We start from the raw sequence: 12,387 nt of genomic DNA, 5'->3' as shown, positions 1-12,387 counted from the left end.
TTAGTACGCGACGGGCTCGCCGGCCCTTGACGAAAGTGCGGCTGCGAACGAGCAGGCGCGCGTGGGGCTCGGGGGAGGTGCGCTCGGGCTCCCGGCGGCGACGACTACGACGACCAGGCGAGCGGACGGAGGCGGCGCCTGAAGCGGCGGCGGAGCCCATGCCCCGGGACGGCGGGCGGGCCCGGAGAGACGAGTGCGGGGCCCGGGGCATGTCCCCGGGGCCCCCGTGAGGAGGCGGCGGCGGCGGCGATGGAGACCCCGCCGCAGGAGGCGCCGCCCGGGCCGGGCGCGGACGCCGCCGCCGAGGAGGCCCCCGCCGAGGCCCGGTCTCCCAGCCCCGCGTCGCCCCCCGCCGACGGGCGCCTCAAGGCTGCGGCCAAGCGCGTCACGTTCCCGTCCGACGAGGATATCGTCTCCGGAGCGGTGGAGCCCAAAGACCCCTGGAGACACGGTAGCTACGGCCGGGGCGCGGGGGCGGGCTCGGGGGGTACCCGGGCGTCCGTGCAGCGCCCGGCACGGAGGTGGCGCTCAGTAAGTTGCACCTAATGATGATTTAAGGAGACAGGGATCAGTTTAGAGCTGGAGGGTGTTGGAGAGGGGGCGGCTGTTGGCGTTGGGAAGGTGAGAAGTAGCCGGTTTATGCCCACTGCCCCCCGCCCCCGCCCCAAGAGACGCTAAAGGTGATTATTTTAAGAATTAAAACGATGAGCAATTAAAGAAGTTTGGTGGCCTGGGGGATTGGGAGGGCGATAGTCTTTGAGTTCGTAGTTCCCCCAGAGAGGGACAGGGCAATCAGGGGAGAGGGGTTCAACACTGGCGCTGAAAGGGCAGTCGGAAGAGTTTGATGGGCCCGTGGGGGTGGAAGGAGGTTAAGTTGCTCGTCTCCAAGCCGTGGAGCAAGGGGTGGTCGTGTTGCTCACGTTCTTGGCCGAAAGGAGGAAGAGGAATGAACGTGGAGCGCGGCTGCAGAGGAGATGGTGAAGCCTGGGGTTGGGGAAAGGGAGTCAGAATAAACCCGCACAAAAGGAGCAGAGTTGGTGGTCAATTTGAGGATCCGGAGGATGGTCAGAGGAGGAGTTAGGTCTTGGCATTGAGAAGAAGAAAAGTCACTCATGCCTCTTCTTGCTTCCTGAAAAAGGGGCTTTGGGGCCTGGCTGTAGAAGGATCTTGGTCTCTCTCTCTCTCTCTCTGTCCCTCACGCAGGGAGCCCACCCTAGATACCAGTGTGGCTGGTTATGGTTAAGGAGATAGTGGTTAATTTAAGATTCCTGATGTTGGGAGCCAGCCACGTCCTTGGGCTTTAGGCCCCAGGGATAGGTGGTCTCTTTAGGGTTGCAGGGCTCTGGGGACTGCGGCTGAGGAAGGGAATGGGTCACAATGGGTCCTGGGTATAGCATGGTATCCAGTCCAGGAAGTTCAGAGCAGGAAGCGGGAGAGACCTGGAGAGGCAGAGCAAGGTGTGAAGAGCAGAGGCTCCAGTTCACATCCTGACTCCCATTTGCCCACTTCACGACCTCAGGCTGCTCACCTAACTCCTCAGAGCCTCTGTTTTCCCATCTGTAGAGTGGGTGGTAATCCCCATGCCACGGGTTAAGAGAGGACTGAAAAAGGTTGTGTCTCAGAAGTGGCCAGGATGAGCCTTCGTGAAGATCAGTTATTGTTGGTCGCTTTAGGGCTGCTGTTAGTTGACGCTGGTCATTTTGGGGGCCAGTCTGGAGGAGTTGGTTCACAAGATTGGGGCCTGGATGTTCCTGCTGTCGCAAACTTCCAGGAGAGAGGCAGAGAGAGTGGTTAGTTTGTGGGCCCAGGTCAAGGGGCAGGGAAGATGGTGAGTTTGTGGGCTGGAGGGTTGTGGCCGGGGCAGTTGGAGAGTTTGGCATGGGGTGGGGTGGGGGAGAGGTTCTGGTCTGCAGGTTCCCAGAAGAGGAACAGCTGTGTGTGACCGGCTGTTTGGCTTGGAGTAAGCCGTTTTTCCTCTCTGAGCCTCCTGTTTCTTTCTCTGCAAATGGAGGTGCTAATTTCTGCTATGGGAAGGATTAAATAAGATAGTCCTTGTAAGTTCCTGCCGCAGAAATAGCAGCTGCCATGATCCTGGCAGATGCGTGTTTTTGTTTGTTGGGGTTGTTTTTCATGGGCAGTCTCGGAGAGGCAGTGAGGGGGTCCGAGGGGAGGGGAGAATGTCAAGAAGGAGAGTCCGTTGGAGTCTGGTTGGGAGGAGTTGAGAGGACAGTTGCTGATTGGCCTGTCCTGGGTAAGGGGTGGAGGTGGTGAGCGCTCACAGTGGGGGGCGGGGTGGGGGGTAGTCCCTCATTCCTGGGAGTTTAGAGAGGGATGGCAAGGACTGGCAGAGAGGCGATGGCGTGGAGAAATGGGTCGGTTTACCGGCTGGAGGAGGTGATCTGTCTTGGCTGGGGGAGGGCTTGAGGCGTTGGCCTCACAGTGAAGGAGCTGGGTGATCTTGGGCCCCAGGCAAGGGAAGGGTGATTGGTGAAGTTGGTGAGTCTGGACGATGAGCTTTGCAGGACAGGAAGTTGGAGGGCCTGTCCGTGCTGAGGAGCAGGGGCTAGCCTCTATGCCTGGGGAGGGCAGTGGTGGTGACCCGCCTGGGCCTCAGGCCGGCGGAGGCCTGCCAGGCCGCAGAGGAGGAAACTTGGTGCAGAAAGTTGGGCCAGGGGCTTCCTGGTTGAGAGGCCAGAGGGCCTTGGCTGGGGGCTGCAGGGGGGAGCTGGTTGGTCTCGGAGGTCTTGTTGGAGGTCTGTAAGGCGTGGGAAGGCACAGGGGCTGTCACTGGAGCTGTAAATCCAGTGGGCAGGGTGACGGAGTCCTTCTGGCGCTTCCTGGTGACATGAGCCCAAGGCCAAGGGCGAGGGAGGAGTTGACAGGTCTGAATTGGGAGAGGGGTCACTGAGAAGCCGATCTTCCATCGTAGAGATGGAGAAGTTGCCTGGGCCAGGTGGTGCCGCGGCGTCCCCGGGCTGGAGACAGCAGCACTGGAGGGCTCTCGGGCCCCAGCTCAGGGTGCCCATTCGGCAGAGCCTTGCCCTGGGAGGAGAGCTCGGCCAGGCCCACAGCCTGGCTGGGGTGGAGGAGGGCTGGGACTGGGGCGAAGTGGTGGCCCAGCTGGGTGGGAGCCTCGGGGGCGTCTGCCTGAGGTCACGTGTCGGGGGACTCCTGCAGGTGAGACCGTCTGGAGGAGGGAGGTTGTGAGGGAGGGTCCAGGCCTTCGCAGGCTCAACCCGGCCAGCGCTCAGAGGGCCTTGGTGTCTCACACAGCGCCAGGGCCTGCTCATTTCCCTAACTGCACCGGCGGCCGGCTGATGCTCCCTTACATGGTGCTTCGTGTTGGTGGTCTCCCCCCACTGGAATGGGGGAGCAGACACTGTCCGTCCTCGTTTCCGCTTTTCCTCAGCCCCGCGAAGGACACGCAGTCACAGTGGTTGAATGAGCGCTGGTGGGTCTGTGTGCAGCCGATCTGGAAGGGGCGAGGCCAGGCCAGGCGGGGACCCGTGTAGCCGAGTGTGCTCCCAGGCCAGCCCGGCAGGAGCGTGCCGTGGCCTCCGACAGGCACTTGTTCTTGCTGAGCTTGTTTGTTCCCTCATCTGTGAAATAGGGCCAGTGATCCTGGCCCTGCTGACCACTGTCTGAGCGGCTGGAATGAACCCGCTGGGGCAGTGTCCCTGCAGCAAGCCGGTTGCGTGTGAAAGGAAGGGAAGCTTGGGGAGGAGGCGGGCTGGAAATTGTGAGTGGAAGAGGCTTCCTCAGTACTGCCAGGCTGGGCACGTGCGTGCTGCGCTCACCACGCGGATGGAAGCGGGCGCCAGTGAGGAGGGGCCAGCTGGACGCACCCCTCCCCATCCCGTGGCCCCAGCTCTTCTGAGGACCGAGGTGGGGGTCGTAGCAGGAACCCTTCCAGACCAAACTGCCAGGATGACCCGAGGCCTGGCTGGTCTTCAGTCCCACTGAGCACAGTGTGGGGAGGAGACATGGGGTTTGCAAGGCAGGCGTCAGAGAGCACATGACACCGGCCACAATCTGTGAGGCTCGTCTCCCGCTTCCAGTCCTGCCAGTAACTCACTCCCCACTGCCTGACCTCCAGCCCTGGAGTCAGTCCTGAGGTGGGGGAGGGGGCTTTGCTCACCAGGAAACTCCTGTGGAAAGTGGAGATGGCTGCGGGGTGGGAGGGGCCCCAATGTGCAGCCACCTCTGGCCTCCTGAGCTTTGGGGGGCGGTGGTGAGAGGGACGGTGGGGGCAGTGGCCACGGTGTTCTTAAATCAGAAAGGGTGGAAATAGGCCTTACTGTTTGTTCGCAGTGAAACTGGGCAGCAAATTCAGTCCTTGAAACTGGTTTGACAGGTAGAAATGCACCTGTAGGTGGAGAGCAGCGGTGTTGCTGTGGAGGAGGGCGTGGGGCTGTGGGGGGCGGCTTTCCATCCGGGCCCCGCTTCACCTCCCACTGCCGGCGTTGGCACTGGACTCTGCTGTGTGACTTTGGGCAATTGTTCTCTCTGTCCACGACTTTCCTGTCTGTAAAGTGCAGCTGCCGGCAGTAGCTCCTCGTAGGCTGGTGAGGATTCAGAGAGATAACGGAGTCCAGAGCGGGTGCTCAGCAGATGTCTCCCGTGTTTTCCCTGTCGTCGCCAGTCCTCTGCCCCACCTTCAGCGCCCACCCTCGGGGGGTCTTCCGTCTGTTGTGCGTTTGTACTCGTCTTTCCCCTAGAAGCTTGCTGTCCCTCCGAGATGAGTGCCCCAGCGTCCCTCACTGGGTGTGGGAAAGACCTTGGGCTCCAGGCCTGATCTTATCTGTTACAAGCTGGGTGACCGTGGGCAAGGTGCCCAGCCTCCCTGAGCTGAAACTGAATCCACATGTCTTGGCCCCCCGCCTGCGAGGCGGCAAGGATACCAAGATTCCAGACTCCACTTGCTCGTCCTGGCCTCTCTGGATACTGGCCGATGACCTTGGACAAGTTGCAGCTCCTCCCTGAGGGCCGAGGCCCCTCCGTAGCATGGGTCCCTCAGCCCAGCCCTCGGCGGGGTCGGGACGCAGCTGGGTTGCTGGGACTGCGGTGTGAACACCTGCTCCGCACACTCCAGCCGAGGCAGGCTGCCCTCGTGCTTTCTGCCTCCAGCTCCTGATCTCTGTTCGCATCGGTCCCCTCTCCAAGGGCACATTGGCAAGCGAGCTGCCTGTGCGCTCGGTCTGGCTGGCGCATGCCGGGGCTCGGGCGCTGCACGGGCATCGGCAGGGGCTTCTCAGACCTGGTGCCCGCGACGGCGTTGGGGAGGCAGCTCTTCGGAGTGGTCCGTCCCCTCCGTGCCAGGACAGGGCACCTCCTCAGAGGTGTGCAGGCGCTCTGGCGCCCGTCACGGGCCCCCAGAAGGAGCCCACGGTCTAGCACGCAGTGGGCACTCCATCAGCGGCGCTGAGTCGGTGCGCATGCGCGTTTCTGCAGTGAGTGTGTGGCTCTCGTCCTCTCAAGGCATCTGGCTCCAAAAGTATCAAGAAGCACCGATCCAGATGCTCCGGTCTGGACTGGCCAGAACTGAGGCAGCCTCTGGGAATGGGCGCCAGGACCCTGTGTTTCTAGAAAGCTCCCCAGGCGGCTCCGACGGCCAGGTTTGCTGTCCTCTGCTCAGGGCCCTGATTCGGCTCAGCCATTCGGCACCCAGTCCCAGGACCGCCTTCCAGACTTCAGTTGACGGGTGGCTGGGGTCAGCCTTATAGACTTGTTTGGGAGCAAGTAGAAATGTCTGCCTTGAGGTGAGCGCAGAGATTTGAGCTGGGAAGGCAGCCTGCTGCTGAGAGCTAGAGGGGCCTGGGTTGTAACCCCTGCTCTCTGGATGACCATAATAGTGACCTCTCACTGCCTTCCACGTGCCCGCACTGGCCTGAGTGCATATCAGCCACCCCAGGAGGTGGGTGCCATTCTTTCTAGTTTGTAGATGAGGAAGTAGAGGCACAGAGAGGTGACGTAACTTACCTGAGGTCACCAGCCATAAGTGACTGAGCTGGGATTCAAACCCAGCCTGCCCTCTTAGCCTCCACGCACCGGCTGCATGAGCTTCGGCAGGCTGCTGCCTTCAGTTCTGCATGCCGTGTGGTTTCTTCGTTTGTGAGCCATACCCTTTCTCAAATGGAGATGACACTTCCAGCCTTGCAGGCTTGTGGCAGAGGTGAGACACAGACCAAGTAAAGGGCCTGACCCAGCGGGCACTCAGGACAGGGTTCACTGTGGTTCTTGGACAGCTCCGGAGCCTGGGAGGTCTCTGCCACTCCTCTGTCCTCAACAGCGAGGGCAGACCTTGTTCCAACCCTTGGCTCAAGTTCTGCTTGTGCTACACCGTGTGGTACGTGGTGGGTGCTCGGTACCTCCTGGCTGAATGCGTGACTCAGTGACCCCGTGACCAGCATTCATGCAGCGTCGCCAGGCCGTGCTGGGTGTGAGGGGCCGGGGCGACGGGCCCAGTCCCTGCCTCCCTGAGGTCACAGTCAAGTGAGGGAGACACACAGTAACAATTCTTATCAGACCGGGGCCCAGGACTCTGACTAGGAAGAGCGCCGGGCGGTGTGCTGGCCGGCCGACAGGGCAAAAGCGGCTTCCTGGAGGAAGGGCCCTCTGAGGCCTAAAGGAATCGCAGGAGGTAGCCACGTGAGGAGCGGTGGAAGTATGTGCCAGGGTTGGGGGCAGAGCGAGCGAGCAAGGTGCACCCGAGGAACGGAAGAAGGCCCATCTTCCTGGAGTGGGGAGTCTGGAGGCGGGGGCAGGAGGGTGAGAGGTGAGGCGGGAGGAGGCGGGAGAGCCTGCCTGGCTGGGGCCCGTGGCGGGGAGCCAGCAGAGGACTTTGAGAAGGGGCCTGGTTCTTTTAACAGAACCTTGGGGGAGGTGGAGGGGATGAGCCGGAGGCCAGGAGACCAGGGAGGTGGCCATGGGCCAGGAGCCTGTAGGACTCCCCACTTCATGTGGCCGTGCTTTGGCTGACCCTGACATGTGACTTCATTGATGTATGCATCAGACTTGTCTGAGCCTCCCCAGGAGGAGTTTGCCATTACCATTGTTTCTGTAGCACCTGTAAGGTGCAGTGTTCCTCATCCGATCTCTCCTCGGGTCTCGGTGCTCCTCCCCCCTCCCTCTGCCTGCAGTTGGTTCAGCCTGCCCAGGTGGGGTGATGGGCGGCATGCGAGCTATGCACTCCTCCCTCCCCCTTGTGACCTCAGCAGTGGCTTCACCTCCACAGTCCCTTTAGGCCCCACACTTCCCAGCTCCAGAAAGTTCTAAAAACGGTCTCTGACCCTGCTGGGGTCTTCTCTTGTCACTCTTCAAAAATCCAGGACGTTCTGAATTCCAGAACCCACCTGGCCCGAGGGTTTCCAGTAGGAGTCCCCCGGAGCCCCCAGCGGGCCTCACTGCATATCTGTGAAATGGTAGTGACAAGAGAAGCGGCATAGGCCCGGGCTTTGCAGCCCACTGCGCAGTCCAGCTCTGCCCCTGGGTGAGTCACACGACTTCTCCGCCTCAGGATCCCCGTTCATGTGGGCATCGGGGATGAGAGTCTTCCTTCCTTGGAAAGTGACTGGAACAGTAACTAGCTGTTGCAGGCACTCAGTAAGGCCTTGGTAAGGTTGAATGAGGCGTGTCTCTGCCAGGAGCCTGCCCCGGCTCCCGCTTCTCTAAAAGCAAGATGACAGTCCCTCCTCTCTGGGTGATATGGGCTAGGCGAGCCATGTGCCCAGGTGGGAATTTAGCTGTGTGAATTCGGGTACATTCAGGCACCTCCTTGTGGTACATTTTCCTCTGTGTGAAGCCATTTTGGCAATCGAGCAGTGCATTTCAGAGCTGTCAGACTCCTGGAGGAGCCAGGCCTCAGGCCTTCAGAGCAGGGAGCATACCCCAACTCCAGCCTCAGGCGGCTCTGGGGAGAATGTCCTGGGTCCTGGCCCCGGATGCTGCTCGGATGAGGGTGGCCCGTGGCACCTTTGGCAGCTGGGGTGGATTTGGGGTGGCCCCTTGGTGGCTGAGCCCAGGTAGGGCCCCTGGGCTGGAGCTGCAATGAGAGGCTGGGGTCTGGTGTTTCAGTTAGTGTGGGAGAGGTGGAGGGGTCCCCAGTTCCAGGAAGGGGTTCAGAGGCTGGGTGACAACAGGAATTACAGACATCCCTCATGCTTTGTCATGTTTCCCTGCGTTTGGAAGGCATTCCCACGAAGGCAGGGCCCATTGTGGTCCAGCTCCCCTCTGTGTCCCCAGAACCTCTTGCAGTGCCTGGTGCTCGCAGGCCCTCCCATTGGATGGATTGGTGGTGGATGGAGGTAGACAGTAGGCGCTCTAAAGTTTTCTCACCCTTTCCTCACTCTGCAGTGGGTGTGGAGCTGTTGCTCCAAGTGGGGGTGGCGGTTTGGAAGGGTCTGCTGACAGTGCCCGGCTCATGTGACTTGCCTCTCGCCCTCTCCCTTTCCAGCAGAAGCCTGGGCTGGGAGCCCTTCCGTCTGATGCTCCAGGGCCTTCTTGGATCCCAGCTGGGTTGTCCTCCCTGGTCAGGTGGGTGGGCCCCTCTTGGAACCCGCTGGGGTCGGACTCGTGTGCCACCTTCACACCCACCCCTCTGTCTCTCCACAGGCCGAGTCTCGTGCCAGCTGCCGTCAGCGGGTTGTGGGAGGGCCGCTCGGGTTCCTGCAGCCCTCCCCTTTCTGCAGAGCAGAGCACCTTCACGCCAAACTGGCCCGGTGCCTCAGAGCAGGCGGGCTGTGGGTGGGAGGGAGGGGCTCCCAGAAGACAAGAGCAGGTCCCATGGAAGTGGCCTTGCCCAGGGGTCATGCTTCCAGTGGCAGTGGCAGCAGTAATCACAGCCTTCTTCTGTGGAGCCCTCGCCAGCTCTGAGCTCTTCACCGGCACGTACTCGTTTAATCTCCGCAGCTGACCGAGGGGGAGCCGAGGCCCGCGGGGGACCAAGGCCACCCGGCTGGTCAGGAGAGGAGCCCGTCCAAAGCAGAAGGCATGGTCCTTGTCCTCTGAGGCTTTTTCCAAGCACAGGATAGAGCCCACACCCCTGAGCTGGGGGCAGGCCCTTCCGAGCGAGCGGGCGGGCGGATGTCCGTCCGTCCCTCCCTCCTGACCCGCAGGCACCAGCTCCCTCTGCCCAGCCTGCCCTGGCAGTGCCCGGCCTGTCCCGACCACCCCCTCTCTTTCCCCGCTGCTCTGCCACCACCGCCTCGGTGAGGCCCACCCTCTTCCCAGACAGACACTGCTGTGCCCTCCTGCTTCCCATGACACCTCCGCACACCATTGTTATTTGTTTGGGTCCGTCTCCCCCCACTGGACCCAGAAGCTCCTTGAGGGACTGCATCTCGTCTGTCCGGCGCCCCGGGGGAGGCAAACCACGCCACACACCCAGGGACCTGAGAGACTCGGGGCATAGTGGGTCTGCCAACGAGCGCCCTGTGCCGGGTGCCTCGGAGCCCCCCAACCCGGCCGCTGGGGGCTGTGGAGAGAGCGCGAGGGAAAGAAGATGTCATTTGGGGGGCCAGGCCCAGCGCCGAGTGGTTGAGTTCACCTGTTCTGCTTCGACGGCCCAGGGTTTCGCTGGTTCGGATCCTGGGCGTGGACATGGCACCACTCATGAGGCCACGCTGAGGTGGCGTCCCACATAACAGAGCCAGAAGGACCCACAATTAGGATATACAACTATGTACTGGGGGGCTTTGGGGAGAAGAAGAAGAAGAGGAGGAGGAAAAAAGAAAGATTGGCAACAGATGTTAGCTCAGGTGCCAATCTTTTACAAAAAATAAATGTTCACTGGATCCTTTGTTCACACATCCATCCATCCATTCATTCATTCCTTCCCTGCCAACCCACATTTATTTCCCTTCGACTGTGCTCCCCTGTGCCAGATGGAGGAGTCCTGACTGCTCTCCCTCCTCTCCTGTGCTCCCTCCTCGTTCCGGAAAGAGCAGACCCTGTTACCCCCTGCTTCAGGTCCTGCCTGGTGACCCACTCCTCAGCCGCCTGTCGCACCCGATCCAGAGCACCTGCCACCCTCGCCACCATGATCCCCCTCCCCAGCCTCCCTCTAGCTTCAAGTGCAGTGGCTTCCTCTCACTTCCCAGAAGGTGCAAGGAGCTCCCCACAGCCTGTCCTGGAGTGCTGGTCTTGCTCTCATGGCTCCAGCTCGTCCTTCCAGTACCAGCAAACCCTTCCTTCTTGGCCGTCTGAGTGGGTCCCCGTCAGGTGATCAGTGACCTGTCTGTCTGCAGGCCTGCCGGTGTTCCTTCTTGCCCCCTGGACTGTGAGTGTCATGAGAGTGGGCGTGGGTTGGGTTTGGTGCCACTGTTTCCCCTGGTGCCCACAGCCCGTGTCCCCATGCCTGGCTCTAAGCAGGAGCTTAGATGGTAGGTGGAGGAGGAAGCGCTGTGTGGTGCTGGGCCTTGGCTGCTAGACAGGGCCTGCCCTCACATAGCCCGGGGCCAGAAAAGGGAGTGTGAGGAGAGGAGGAGGGCACCAGACCTGCCTCTGGTGCCCCCTGCCCGATCCGGCAGACCCCCGAGCTAGCCAGCCTGGTGTGGAGTGCAGGACTCAGATGCAGACCCATCTTTGCTGTTGACTTGCTGTGGGTTATAGGCCAAGGCACTGCCTTCTCTGTGCAGCAAGATGGTGTCCGAGGTCCTTTCCCACTGTATGTGTTTCCCCATCTCTCTGCGTAGGTCACCCACCATTTAGGGAACTGACTGGGTCCCAGCACCTCCTCCCCGTCATGGGTGGGGCCGAGAGAGCCCAGGTTCTGGGAACTGATCTGCCTTCCTACCTTTGTGCCAGGTGACCTGATGCTCTGTCCTCTCAACAACAGAGTGTGTCACAGGAGGAGGTGGGGGATGTCAGTGGCTCTGACTGCCAGCCACCCAGCTCAGGCCTCTGTCCTCTCCCCTCCCCTTTGTCTCTCTCCTTGCCCTGTAACCCTCTTGTTTCCTGGGCTTGGGATCCTCACTTCCTGACCCAGTCTCCCTGCTTGGATGAGAGTGACCAGGAAGTGCTGTGTTCCCCTGGGGGCCTTCTTCCTTGCTGGGCCTGGGCTCAGCCTCCAGGATCTGCAGTGCTGAGCTCCCCCATCCCAGCCCTGCCCACTCTGGGTCATCCCTGTGCGGGGATGGGTCTGTCTCCCCCACTGGGCCCTGAGCCCCAGGAGGGCAGGGCCGGGACTGCCTCGGTCAGTGCTGGGTCCCTGCACAGCTGCAGGCACAGAGCAGGTGCTCAGTGAGTGTCGTTCCGTGAGGATGGGGTTAGGGGGTGGGTAGGTACAGGTAGAGCCTGGAAACCGTGCTCTTCATGGAACCCTGCTTGGAGCTCCCATGTCTGCTGTCAGCTTGACCCTGTCTGGTCCTGGAGAAAGACATCCTAGGCCAGTGAGGCCCACGGGTGGAGCAGGCATGAGAAGGCGGGGCCAGCTGACCTGCTGCACCACCGCCAGCTGTTGGGTCCAGATGCCCGTGCTCACCGACCACCCACGTCCCCATCTCCAGAGTCGGGATTGTCAGGAGAAATCTCCTTGTTCACAGACAGGCCAGGCAGAGGCAGGGGAGCCGTGGCCTGGCCCTCAGGACAGCACTCCTGCCTCTCTCCTCAGCCTCCTCCGGATCTCTGAGTGACTGTCCTCAGTGAGGGTGGGGGAAGAGGTCTGCCCCGGGCCTGGGTTCCCCGCCCCCACTTGCTGTGTGACGTTGTTGTAGTAGGAAAGGCCTGGGCTCTGGGAAAGGGAGACCCCCGCTCCAGCCCGCCGTGGAGTCTCACTGTCTCCTCCTGGGACGGAGCTGGGGAGAAGGGGGGGCGGTCGCCCTGGAAGCTGGTGATGCTTGTGACTAGGGAAAGGAGCCCCATCTTGGTGTTTTTCTGACTTTAAAATTTAAGTAAGGTATGTTCGTTTTGAAAAAAAAAAAAGTTGGAACGTCTAAAGAGAATGAAAATCACTTGTTAATCTCACCATCTGGAATTTATTTATTTTTTTTTTAAGATTTTATTTTTTTCCTTTTTCTCCCCAAAGCCCCCCGGTACATAGTTGTATATTCTTTGTTCTGGATCCTTCTAGTTGTGGTATGTGGGACGCTGCCTCAGCATGGTTTGATGAGCAGTGCCATGTCCGCGCCCAGGTTTTGAACTGATGAACACTGGGCCGCCTGCAGCGGAGCCCGCAAACTTAACCACTTGGCCACGGGGCCGGCCCCTGGAATTTTTTTTAGAACAACTCCATTGAGATGTAACTCACGTACATATCACCCATTTAAAGTGTACCAAAATTCATTAGTTTTCAGTTTTTCACGGAGCTGTGCGTCTGTGATCACAGTCAGTTTTAGAACATTTTCATTACCCCCACAAAACCCCCCATACCCCACAGCGATCCACCCCAAC

At 60.6% G+C, this 12,387-nt stretch overlaps 1 protein-coding gene across 1 annotated transcript in view; it reads left to right on the top strand.

The window, feature by feature from the left end:
• The first annotated feature begins 98 nt into the window (after positions 1-98).
• PPP1R37 (protein phosphatase 1 regulatory subunit 37) overlaps positions 99-12,387 on the top strand; it is a 38,289-nt gene continuing 26,000 nt past the window's right edge. Inside the window, exon 1 of the mRNA XM_046681648.1 lies at positions 99-451. Within this exon, the coding sequence (XP_046537604.1) occupies positions 250-451 (202 nt within the window). The 5' untranslated portion in view covers positions 99-249. The remainder of the gene's footprint in view (positions 452-12,387) is intronic.

This window comes from Equus quagga, chromosome 13, assembly GCF_021613505.1.
Source record: "Equus quagga isolate Etosha38 chromosome 13, UCLA_HA_Equagga_1.0, whole genome shotgun sequence".
Lineage (NCBI taxonomy): Eukaryota > Metazoa > Chordata > Mammalia > Perissodactyla > Equidae > Equus > Equus quagga.
The sequence above is the reverse complement of the archived record's forward strand: the minus strand, read 5'-3'. Positions and strand labels throughout refer to the sequence as shown.